General features: G+C 39.8%; 1 protein-coding gene across 1 annotated transcript in view; it reads left to right on the top strand.

Moving 5' to 3' along the window:
* The window catches only part of LOC102838596 (endophilin-A1-like), a 253,551-nt gene that overhangs the window by 173,620 nt on the left and 66,844 nt on the right, over window positions 1-13,087 (top strand). Inside the window, exon 2 of the mRNA XM_006864476.1 lies at window positions 5,576-5,644. Within this exon, the coding sequence (XP_006864538.1) occupies window positions 5,576-5,644 (69 nt within the window). The remainder of the gene's footprint in view (window positions 1-5,575; window positions 5,645-13,087) is intronic.

Raw genomic sequence — 13,087 nt, 5'->3', positions numbered from 1 at the left:
AGATGATGGCTATGGTGAAATTTGGGCCTACTTTTAGATACATGGCAGGATTTGAAAGGTATAAAAGAGTAATTGGTCTAGGTAAAGGTGGAGGGAATGAACATAGTACGTTTAATGGATGGTAAGAAAATTTGAGGAGTCCTAATGAAGTCCTCAAATTTTCTTGGTGCTGTGGGTTAATGCACCAGACTGCAAAGCCATTTGAACTACAAGATCGGTGGTTCAAGTTCACCAGTCACTCCTTGGAAACCCCATACAGGGTCACAATGGGTCAGAACCAACTCGACAGCTCTTAACAACAACAACAATGGTATCATGGAGTCCTGGTGTGGCACTGTGGGTTAATGCACCAGACTGCAAAGCCATTTGAACTGCAAAGTCGACAGTTCAAGCCCACCAGCTGCTCCTTGGAAACCCTATACAGGGTCGCTGTGGGTTGGAATTGACTCGACGGCACTTCACAATAACAACAATGGTATAGTGACCAAAAAGTTGGGGTTCAAACTTGCTAGTGGCTCCATGAGAGAAACAATCGGAGTCTGTGCTCTTGGGAACGCCTGTGGAGCAGACCTGCTCTTTCACATGGCACACAATAAACTAGGAAAGCTTTTATGATGAATTGTTGCTAAGCGTTGTCATGTAGATTCCATCTCATAGTGACTCTATGTAGTGTTTCTGAGGAGGAGCTGGTGGGTTTGGACCACAGACCTTATGGTTCACAGCTCAGTGCTTATCCTACAGTGAGAACAATGTAGATGTCCCTTTGAATATTACGTACTTCCAATAATATAATTATGATGAATGTTGGTTTTGTTAAGTGCCGTCGAGTCTGTTCCAACTCATAGCAATCTTATATACTGTTTCCTAGAAGTGGCTGCTGGGTTTGAACCGCTGACCTTGTGCTACCATCCATTCAGGCAGTCCAGCGCTTTCCCCCACAGCACCACAGCAGGATGCCACTGTGAGGAATAAAGACAAGTTAGAAGGCAAAAGGACTGCTGGTGTGAGAGGCAGTTTGGCTTTAAGTCTATTGAGTTTCACTGATGAGGTGATTTTCAAGGAGACCTTTATAAACAGTATTTGAAGCCATTGTGGTTGGCGGTTACGTGGTTAGAAAATAAAATGTAATGTTGAAAAAGATTCGAGATGCAGCTAGAGGATGGAGCATCTTCTGCCTGCAGGTGACAGCTAACATGGGGGAGGATGAGTCATTGTCAGAAAGCCGTGCAGCATCCTTAGGACTGGGTCCAGTGGTCTTTTATCCAGCTGTTGTTGGCGGCTGGTTCCCTGTGGTGTGTTTCCTATTTGCTCTGTGGAGAAAAATAGTAAGCATGAGGCAGCACCACTGGAGACTAAAAATTAAGATGCCTTTTCTTTAAAGTGTGAGTTTATCATATTTCCCCCCCATTTTGAAAACTTGTGCTTTTTTAAAGCCCATCCCAGAATGGGGTGATCAGTTTTATTTGCCTTGGTCTGCCACCTTAAAATTTACGCTCATCTCAATATTCACAACAGTACATTGCTCCACAAATCTTTACTGAGTAGTTGTTAGGAATACGAAGAAGAACAAGAAGAACATACAGAGCATGTGCAGGAATCCCTGGGTAGTGCAAAAGGTGTTAACATGCTTAGCTACTAACTTGAAGGTTGGAAGATCAAGTCTTCTCAGAAAGAAGACTGTAGAGATCTACTTTTCAAAACTCAGTTGTTGCATGTCCTATGAGCACAGTTCTTCTCGGGCAACTTAATGGCAACTGGCAGATAAGAAGAATAAGCGCAGTGTTGTGCTAAGTGGGTGTCATTGAAGAGTTTAAACAGGAGTATTTTTAAGTGTATAGCTGATAGATACCATGGGACATAGTGGAGTATGTTGGCTCATATGTACTGTTCTGTTGGATTTAAATGCCTTTTGCTAGGCATTATTTAAATAGACTCTAAGTTTCTCAAATTACAAGCATATTAGTGAAAGTATACTACTCTGCTTAAGAAACTGCTCAATACCATGAAACCTTAGTTGTAGGAATCATCTCACTGGAACATAGTAGTGCAAACTTTTGTTAAATAAATAGTCTCTGATAATAAAACTAAAAGTCCTTGTTAGCTAAAGGGACTCTGGGAGTTTGTATCCCTCATCTTGTCTCTTATATAGCAAGCTAGAGGATGTTTAGTAACATTATTTAAAGAAAATGAGCAAACACTTGTCATGTGTCTAAGGAATGAGTCATTTGTTATTTAGCCCAGTGTTTAATGCAGTCCTTGATATATTTAGATCCTTTATGACTTGAAAAAAGTAATTCAGGTTACAGTGTAAATGTCACTTTGAATATTACTTATTTCTAGGAATCTAATCAAGTAAGAAAATTTTATATCAACTACCAATCAGACCATTACCTGTGTCTAATTGCTAGCATCATTCATTATGCTGTGAAACTATTTTTCTCAGAGCACCTCAGCTTTTGTGGAGAAGCTTAATTCTCTTGCTCTCTGTGCTGTGGGTCAGTCTCTTTCTCTCTCCATTCATACACACACACAGTACTTGTAAAATCAACCAGTTGATGAGTTTGATTACTAGAACTTAGTGTGGACTACTAGAACTTGTTCCAAATTTCTTTACATTTAGAGTGACCCCATTTGTTCTTCTGTTGGAGACAGTGAGTCAGATACTGTAGTGCTAAGTTGGTAGATACAAAAATAAATAAATAAAAGGGGAAAGTGGAAAATGTTCTCAGTTGATCAATATAAGATTGGAAATGTGATAGTGGTCCTTGTACATCTGATGGGAGTCATATTTTACTGCCTAAGTGTGGTCAAAATGTGATTCTCTGTTACTGTAAGGGTAAATGGACACATTACTCAGATATGATAAGTGACAATGTCTCATTCGCAGATAATGGGAGGGCTTAGTGGCATTGCAGGATACACTTGACTTCTGACAATGTGGTTGGTAGTCCAAACTCTCTATGGGAGAAAGATGAGGCTTTCTGCTCTTGTAAAAATTTACAGCCTCAGAAACCGTATACAGTACCCCTGTGAGTTGAAATAGACCCAGTGGTAGTTGGTTAGTTTTTTATTAAATCTATAATGACCCTTTTTGACAATAATGGGCCTTGGGTTATAGCGAGTTCTCAGACATTGGATACTGTTAAGTATGACAACAGTTGATTTAAAGCTGTGTAGCAAATATTTCTTTACTGTGTAGGGGTTTGACTAGGTTAGTTTCCTAGCCCAAATTTTACTGTCAACCATGTATTTCAAGAATAAGGAATAAAACTAGGGGTTAAAGTATAAGCCCAAATCTACTTGTTACCAAGCAAAGTTGGAGGGAACCAGTGTGACAGTAAAAATTCACTTCACAGGTGCTCAGCTTAGTGATAGGAAGAATCTGTTATTAATAACCTTTAAGACGCTATAGGATCGGTGCTGGACTGTGAACCACAAGGCCCACAGTTCAGACATACCAGCTGCTCCTTGGAAACCTTATGTAAGTCAGAACTGACTCACCGGTACTTAACAACAAAATAAAAGCTCCTTTATCCATGGTTTTCTGTAACTTAAACCTGAACATGCAGGACAAATCACTGGTATTTGGAAATACAGTAGAAGATTCTAATCAGAATTCTAATTCTTCTACTTCACTTTCTGATAAGGTAATATTTTTCTTAAAAATGCAGTCAGAGAACTCAATTGCTATATCAGATCACAGTTGTTAGAGAATTTATATTAGGAAGCATGGATGGCAATCAGAACCTGGACATGTACAGACTGCTGTTGTGATACACGCATCACCCAGGGCACTGGTGAAGTAAGAGGGCTGATAGTAGGTAAGGCTTCAAATCCAACTCTGGCTATCTGAAAGTAATGGAGCTCCAGGCAGAAAAGGCAGCACCACGGACAGCTCTCAAAAGTCCTACTGCAAATGCAAAGTTTACAGCTGCACATATAAAAACTACATCCAGTGCACTACCATGGACAGATAATTTACCATAGTGCTGTATTTTCGCATCTGCATCATAGCCAAAATATCGACTCCTGTTCTGTGTAGTTAAAGAATCTACAAATTAAAGATATTAGCATTATTGTTATGAACTTTTACTTTCTATTGTTGACCTTTAAATTATGTTAATAGACATCAATAGACTCTTTTCAAGGTGTGAAGCAGCAGTTAAGTGAACAGATGGGAGAAACCAGGGTACTATAAGCACATACATACTTTAGTGATGAGGAAGAGAGCTGGGGTATTTGGCAGACCTTATAGATTCAGGCACAGGTTCTCATATACATGTGTCATCTAATTTCCATAAGCACTAGGTGTTATATTGCCCAGTAAGAAATAAAATATCATTCCATGCCATGCTCTTTTAGCATACTGTATATCTGCTGTTCCTACTGACCTAACACAGACTCTTAGCTTTTCTAAGAGTGGTCTCTTCAGAAGATTTTCTCAATACTAGAGAACAGGAGTGAAGGACAGAGAGGAGTGAGAGTAAAACATACCATAGCCACTCTCAGCAAGGGATTCCAGAGTTTCTTTGGCTAGAAGTATAGGCCACATGTACAGCTGCTCTTTCATGGGGTTCACCTTACTCACTGGTATGTCCCAGGTTGTTACTGAGATTTCTGCAGCTCTGGTCATGATGGGGAGTACTCTGCAAGGATCTTCAATCCAGCAGCTAGGGAATGGAATTAAAAATCAGACAGTGATATCTGTGTGTGATAAATTTATATAACTACATTGACATCGTGAGAAAAGCATCTATCTGTTTCATCTACAATTAAGTAGATGAATGCAGTCTTGTATCTATTAGCAGTACATATTCTTCTTCTTGATGAAACTGCAGTGATCCCTTCATAAATTTTTATTAAACTTAATTAGAATCTTTGTATCAAGGCAGAATACTTTATCTAATTTTTTTTATTTGCATGAATTTTACACATGGAAAATGCCCATTTTATATTTTAGTTATAGCTATAAAATGTATAATAATTGGACATTTTTCGGGAGCAACTAAATGCCTTCAGCACTTTTTGTATAGTTTGCCTTATGTGTATAAGGATATAAACAGCTACAAGAAGCTTTTTATTACTCAAGTCCTTTTATATGGAGATCAGCTGACCTGACTTTTTTTTTTTAACAGTTTGATAGATGGATGCTATTATCTGTTCAATAGTCCATTGAGGAATAGGTTAAAGAAGTAGCAATTTTCTACCTAGGTAGCATTTTAGATCCACTTATCAAAGTGAAATTACTATTATATGATGCTGTTGTCCCTCAGAACTTTTGAAAGGAAAATGTTAGTTATTAGGTAATTCTATAGTGAGGTGTGTAATAGAAAGAGCACTGGGCTGGAAATTAGAAAATATAAGTTTGAGACCTTTACCAGCGAACTCTCACCTTTGATAAGTTAGTTAGACTCTTAGCCAGTTTCTGCCCAGGAAAGTAAGACTGTGACCCTGTGTCATAGAGTGGTTATGAGATTGCTTTAGAGGATTTGTGAAAGTGCTTGGAATTTTTAACACATTTAGAAAACAAAGAGAAACTCTATTGGTAATAATTCTCCTGATTTTTTTTTTACAGAAAGTGAGTGAGAAGGTTGGGGGAGCAGAAGGAACCAAGCTAGATGATGACTTCAAAGAAATGGAAAGGGTAAGTCTTTTCCACTAAGAATTCCCTTTCCCAGGAAATCGTCTACTATATTAACATGTTGTTAGGAGCCATTGAATCGTTTCTGACTCATAACAACCCTATGCACAACAGAACAAAACACTGTTCAGTCCTATGTCACTGGGTCAGTCTATCTCACTGGGTACTTTCTTCTTTTTTGTTGACCCTCCACTTTACCAGACATGAGTTCCCTCTCCATGAACCGATCGATCTCTCCTGACACCATGTCAAATAATCAGAGATGAATTCTTGCCATCCTCTCTTTTAATGAACATTATGGCTACACTTCATCGAAGACAGTTTTGTACATTCTTCTGGCAGTCCATGGAACTTCCAGTATACTTTGCCAGCACCATAATTCATATGCATCAGTTCTCCAATATTTTTTATTCATCATCCAGTATACACATACATATGAGACCATTAAAAATACCATGGCTTGGGTCAGATGCACCTGAGTCCTCAGACTGATATCTTTGCTCTTGAACAATTTAAATATGTATTTGGAAAGAAACAACTGTTCTCTATTGGTTTATGAAAATATATTTTGTTATTCTTAGAAAGACTCTTTAGTACATTGTTCACACAGAAAAGGTAAATAATTCTGACTTGCTTTGAGCTGCCTTAGGAACAAAGCCTCAATGAGGTTATATGTCACAACACCTCAGTGAGGTAAAATGTTTCCTTGGTGGCCTTATCTTTACTGTTCCAAATGGGAACAGTGTGGAGCTGGGGTTTGAGTTAGAGGAGATTAGGAGGAAAGATAAGTTAGGGAATGATGTCCCAAGCGCTTTCAGGAGAGTTTGTGTGACTACCTGGATTTGAGGACTTGGCTGACAGGACATTGACTCCACTGGGGGACAGTGGAGAGGACACAATTGGAAGGCTACCGGCCTTGGCCCAAACTCTACTTCCATACTCATTACACAGCGTACTTCTCTTGGCTGCCACCTTTTATAAATGTGAGATGAGAATAATCATACCTACTTAATGGATTTTTTATTTTTTTAATTTTGAAATAATGTAAATCATTTCATGTTCTACCTGAAAGCTAGCAGGTTCTCATGTCATTTTCCTGTGACATGTATCTTCATTATGGAGTACTGCTGTATATATATGTTATGCAGAAATACCAAACACACATGTAGTTTCACATAGTTTAGAATGTTAGAAGTCTGAATTCAGGGTGCTGCATCCAGTGGAAGGATTCTCTGTTGACTCTGGAGGAAAGGTTGTCCCTGGTAACCTTTATGTGACTTGGCAACTCTTTTCCCTCATCTCTGCTTGCTCACTTGTTAGTTCAATCTCTTATATTTCAAAAGATATTGAATCAAAACACGGCCTGTATTAATAATGTTCCATTAACATAAAAAGCAGCCATTTCCCAAATGGGATTATAACACTATGAATAGAGGTTAGGATTTGTAGCACATAATTGTAATGCAATGATTCAATCCATAACCCTAGTCTCTCACACTGCGACTGGGCAGAGCAAGTGACATTTAGATTTACAATGAAGAGTGTTATGTTGGGCTCTGCAAAGACATATTTTGAGTGCTAAATTGCTGATGGGTAAAGGATCTTGGGGTACAAACTGTGCACTGCAGCACATCTGAGAATTATGAACACTTATCTTTGTACATTATTTTGTATAAGCAGTTTCCCCGTAATATTCTGATTTGGGCATTATCAGAAGGTTTCTGTTGTTGTTAGGTGCAGTTGAGTCCATTTCTGAGGCATAGTGTCAACCTTCTGATTAGTCTCCGTGTGTGGACCTGTTCCACCCCATTGTTCTTAGTCCGTATTAGTTTCAATGGGCTACCTCAGGTTTGCTATTTTTGCTACATTTGTGTGAAGAGCCAAACAAAATGCCTAGATATTTTTTGCCTTGAATTTTTCACTTTTTTTCATGATGAATTCATTGTGGTAAAGTCAATATATATTTGAGCCAGGCAGGTAGGACACACAGTGCTGAGCAGGATGGACAAGATTCCTGACTCCAAGAAGTCCGTAGGCTAGTGGGGAAGACAACTTGGAGATAATAATTACCAGTTTGGTAAGATTAACAAAAAATGGTTAATGAACCCATGAGTTGCACATGGAGAAAGAAGCCTGGAAACAAGGGAATGTACCCAAATAAATTGATAAACAATAAGAGTTAAGGCCTAAAAACCAAGCCCACTGCATTGAGTTGATTTCAACGTACAAGGACCCTATAGGACATAGTGGAGTCCTGGTGAGGCACTGTGGACTGCAAAGCTGGTTTGAACTTCATGGTTGGTGGTTCAAGCTCACCAGCCACTCTTTGAAAACCCTATACAGGGTTGCTATGGTCAGAACCAACTCCCTGGCACTGACAACAACAACAATAGGACATAGTAGAACTTCTCCATGGGGTTTCCAAGGCTGTAAACTTTTTCAGAAACAATCACATGTTTTTCCATGGGCAACTAATGGGTTCAAACTGTGGCCTTGTGGGTTATCAGCTGAGCATTTTAATCACTGCAGCACCAAGGCTTCTGAGGAGAAAAGCATGTTGTTGTTGCTGTTGTTGTTAAGTGCTGTTGAGGTGGTTTTGACTCACAGTGATTCTGAAGAGGGTTTCCAAGGAGTGGCTGGTGGGTTTGAACCACTGACCTTGGGGTTAGCAGTTCAGTACTTATCCTATGGCACCACACCTGACCATTAAACGGAACTAGAGGAAATTAGCAGAGCCATGTGTGCATTTTGTGAGAGAAGGAACACGCAAGTAGGCAAGAGAGAACAGGGCACAGTAGAATCCCTCACAAAAAGATGAGTTGCCAATAGGCAGGGCCTTATACTGAGACTCTGTGGCATTTGCCCCACTGCTTTTCTGAGATTGAGGTTTAATGCTAGAGTTCTGAGAAACCGACTTGGACCCCAATTTACCCAACTGGATTAAAGTCTGCATTGGTCCCTGTTTCTCATCGCCAGGCTTAGACTCTGCTGTGAAGTCAGTCGATTACAACTCACGGTGACCATCCCATGTGTCACAGAGAAGTGCTCCACAGGGTTGTCTTGCTGTCAGCTTAACGGAAGCAGACCAGATCTTTCTTCCAGGGCACTGAAGGGTGGGTTCGAACAAGAATTCTTTAGGTTAGTTGTTGTTAGGTACCATCAAGTCACTTCTGACTCCGAGCATTCCTAGTCCAAGCAAGGCTGTGTCATCATTACCATCCTCGGTTCTGATCCTGCTCCCATGTTCTCCCTAAGATTCTGAAGGTGAAGTTTATTTTTCCTATTTCCTGGTAAATACTGAATTTCTTAGATTGCATTTTTAAAGGGTAGATAGTCCCACAATAAAGTCAATGTCTGCTGTTCTCTGACTCTGGTATTTTAGCATAAGTAAACAGAAACTTAGATGTCTGCATAGTGTGGAAATCGTCTTAGTCATCTTTGATCAGTGACTCTGTTATACATGTTTTATTTTCTACTAATGCGAAATTTCAGTGACTAAATATTCGGAAGTAGCTCGTCACTCCTTCTTCCTAGTCTGTCTTCGTCTGGAATCTCATCTGAAACATGTCCACCATGGGTGACCCTGCTGGTATTTAAAATACCAGTGGCCTAGCTTTCAGAATCACAGCAACTCACAAGCCACCACAGTGCGACAAACTAATGATGGTCTCAAGCGTAGCAACAGTAGTGAGGTTGGCCCAGGATCAGGCAGTGTTTCGTTCTGCTGTGCATAAGGTTGCTATGACTCGGTACCAACAAAATGGCACCTAACAACAACAAATGCCAAATTTGCATTAAATGTATAAATTTCTGCAGTAACCAAAAAGCCTGTACTTTGAATTAATAAACTCATGTTTTTTCGCCCCTTTTAACTAATTTATTTCTTTCCAAAATGTGTTGTCTAAGTGCTCCTAAGCCTGTAGTGGAATCACAGTTGGTTTTCTGAAGCATTCAGGGTGAATGGACTTTTGTTCAGTCAGGTTCTGAGAGGTGCAGCTAGACTACAGAATGAAGTTAATGAGAGGTTTGTATCAGGCAGCACTGCTGGAAGACACAAGTGGGTATTCCTAGAGGCCACTTCTCTCAATCAGCCACTCTCCCTCTGTCTCTAAACCCTCACTGCCTTCCCATCCTGGAACTGATGGAGTAGAAGCTATGTTGTCTCTGTTGTTGTTGTTGTTAGGTGCCATCGAGTTGGTACTGACTTATAACGACCTTATTCACAGAGAACGAAACACTACCCGATCCTGGGCCAACCTCACTACTGTTGCCACGCTTCAATGGATGTTTACGGCTGTTTCTCTTCATTTGAGTTGTGTCTCATCAGCAAATGAAGGACCTGCAGGCTTTTCTACCACCGGCTTTACTCCATTCGCATCATCACAGTGAACTTTACTTTGAGGAAGCAGCTCTTCCCCAGTTGCTTTTTGAGTGCCTTCCAACCTGAGGGGCTCATTTTCTGGCACTATATCTGACAGTTTTTCCTCTGCTATTCATAAGGTTTTCAGTGACCAAATATTCGGAATTAGTTTGTCACTCCTTCTTCCTAGTCTGTCTTCGTCTGGAAGCTCATCTGAAACCTGTCCACCATGGGTGACCCTGCTGATATTTAAAATACTGGCGGTACAGCTTTCAGAATCACAGCAACTCACAAGCCACCACAGTATGACAAACTGACAGACGAGTGGTGGGTGTTGTCTCTATACTATATTAATGTATCTTCTCCTCCTAAGGACTATGAACAGAATTATTTCTCTTTCCATTGTAAATGCTACATGCCACCTACAGGTTTCATTAAATCCAGACTCAATGTCTTGATACAAACATTGAGTTGTTGTTGTTGTTGTTGTTAAGTACTGTTGAGTTGTTTCCAACCCATAGCGACCCTGTATAGGGTTTCCAAGGAGCAGCTGGTGAGCATGAACCACCAATCTTGCAGTTCAAACAACTTTACGGTCTGTCGCATTATCCCACAGCGCCACACCAGGACTCCCAAACATTGAGTTGTTGTTAGGTGCCACCGAGTTGGTACCGACTCATACACAGCAGAATGAAACATTGTGTAGGTATGTTGAAAACCTGCAGAATTTTTTTGTCTGAAATAACTTCTGGAATTTGAGGGACCTAAAGTTCCTTTTTAGTTTTCTATCACTTGCTGAAATAATTCTGTATTTTTTTATTAATTTACTTGGGAAATTTGCAGATGTCTTTATATGTTGAGCATTGTGCTGGGCACTAGGAATACAGAGATGATTAAGGAGCTGCCCCTACTACCTTCAAGGGCTTTCTGTTCTGATGGAAGAAACAGACATGGAATAAGTGGCTTACAGGACATGCAATTTGGTGCCCTGGGGAGGATGCCTAACTCAGGCTGGCTAGATCAGCAGGGGATTCCTGTGGGGGAGGGAGACTCAGTTCCTTCCTGAATATTTGTCATCTTTATAGATATGGGGACTGCAGAACTCTAAGCCAAGGTGATGGTGTTTCTTTCTGTGTCTGAAAACTGGCCTGGAAAGTCCAAAAGGGTAGAGACTTGGCTAGAAACCACCTCAGTGAAAATGACATCCTTTTACAGGCGTGGCCTTAAAGTTTTAGAAAACCAAGATGCTGAGGAAAAAATGTAAAGAGTATAAATGCTGTTGTTAGATGCCTCCATCAAGTCAGTTCCTACTCTTAGGGTCCCCATGCTCACCAGACGAAAACACTATGTTGGGTCCTGCACCGTTCTCACAATTGTTAGGTTTGAGCCCACTGTTTCCATCACTTTGTCAATACTTCTAGTTGGGGATCTTCCTCATTTTCCATGACGCTCCACTTTGCCAAGCATGATATCCTTCTCCAGGGACTGATGCCTTCTGGCAACTTGTATGAAAATGAGACAAAAGTCTCCCAGCCCTCACTTCTAAGGAGCATTTTGGTTGTACTGCTTCCAAGACAGATTTGTTTGCTCTTTGGAAGTCAGTCTTACTTTCAATATTCTTCTCCAACCCACTAATTCAGATTCATCAATTCTTCTCCCCTCTTGCTTATTCATTGCTCAACTTTTATATGTATATAAAGCCATTGAAAATGCAGGGCTTGGGATCACCTTTTTCCTTAAACTAACATCTGTGCCACTCTTTAACACTTTACTAAAAGATCTTTTGTAGCAGGTTTGCCTAATGCAATACAGCATTTGATTTCTTGACTGTTACTTCCAGAAGTATTGATTGTGGATTCAAGCAAAATAAAATCTTTGACAATCTTTTCTTGGTTTATCATGGTGTTATTTATTGGTCAAGTTATGAAGATTTTTGTTTTTTTAACTTTAACATGCACTCCATACTGAAGGATGTAGTCTTCGATATTCATCAGAAATTATTTTAAACTCTCTTAGTTTTCAGCAAGCAAGGTTGTATTATCTGTGTATCTCAGGTTGTTAATGAGTCTTCCTCCAATCCTGATGCCCTTTTCTTCTTCAAATAATCTAGTTTCTCAGATTATTTGTTCAGCATACTAATTGAATAAATATGGACAAAGAATAATACAACGTTAGTGTGCACCATTCCTTATTTTAAACATTGAGTAATCCCTTGTTCTGTTTGAACAACTGCCTCTTGGTCTGTGCATATCCTTATGAGCATAGTAGAGCATTCTGGAATGCCTGTTTTTTGCAGTGTTATTCATAGTTTGTTGTAATCCACACAGTCAAATACCTGAGCATAGTCAATAAAGCACAAGTACACATCTTGCTAATATTCTCTGGCTTAATCAAGATTCATCTGACATCAGCCAGGCTATATCCCTAGTTCCATGTCCTCATCTGAATCCAGATTGCATTTCTGGCAGCATCCTGCCAATGTACTGCTGCGAAAATTTTGAATTGTCGTAAGCAACATATTTTTTGTATGTGATACTAATGATGATGTTCAATGAATTCTACATTGCATTGGCTCACCTCTCTTTGGAATGGGCATAAATATGGATTACTTCCAGTCATGTTTATTGAAACATTTCAATTGGTATTTCACTTTTTCCTGGCATCTTGTTTTTCACTAATGCTTTCAGTGCAGCTTGAACTTCTTCCTTCATTGTCATTGTTTTGTTGCTGGTGTTTTTTAAATCACATGTTACCCCTTTAAATGATTGAGCAATGACCACTTACTTTTGGCACAATTACTGTGTATCCCTTCCATCTTCTTTTGATGCTTCCTGTTTTATCCAATATTTTGCCTGTGTTGTTGTTGATGTTGAGTACGGTCAAGTTGGTTCCAACTTATAGCCACCCCATATAGGGTTTCTAAGGAGTAACTGGTCAGTTTGAACTGCCACCCTTGTGGTTGCTTATTCTACAGTGCCACACCAGGATTTTTGCCCATAGAATCCTTCAGTGTTGTAACTGAAGCTTGCATTTTTCCTTCTGTTCTTTCAACTTCAGAATTGCTAAACATTATTTTCTCTTTTGGT

Source organism: Chrysochloris asiatica, unplaced genomic scaffold (genome assembly GCF_000296735.1).
Source record: "Chrysochloris asiatica unplaced genomic scaffold, ChrAsi1.0 scaffold00065, whole genome shotgun sequence".
In the NCBI taxonomy this organism is placed as follows: domain Eukaryota; kingdom Metazoa; phylum Chordata; class Mammalia; order Afrosoricida; family Chrysochloridae; genus Chrysochloris; species Chrysochloris asiatica.
Note: the sequence above shows the minus strand (reverse complement) of the source record. Positions and strands in the feature narration are given on the sequence as shown.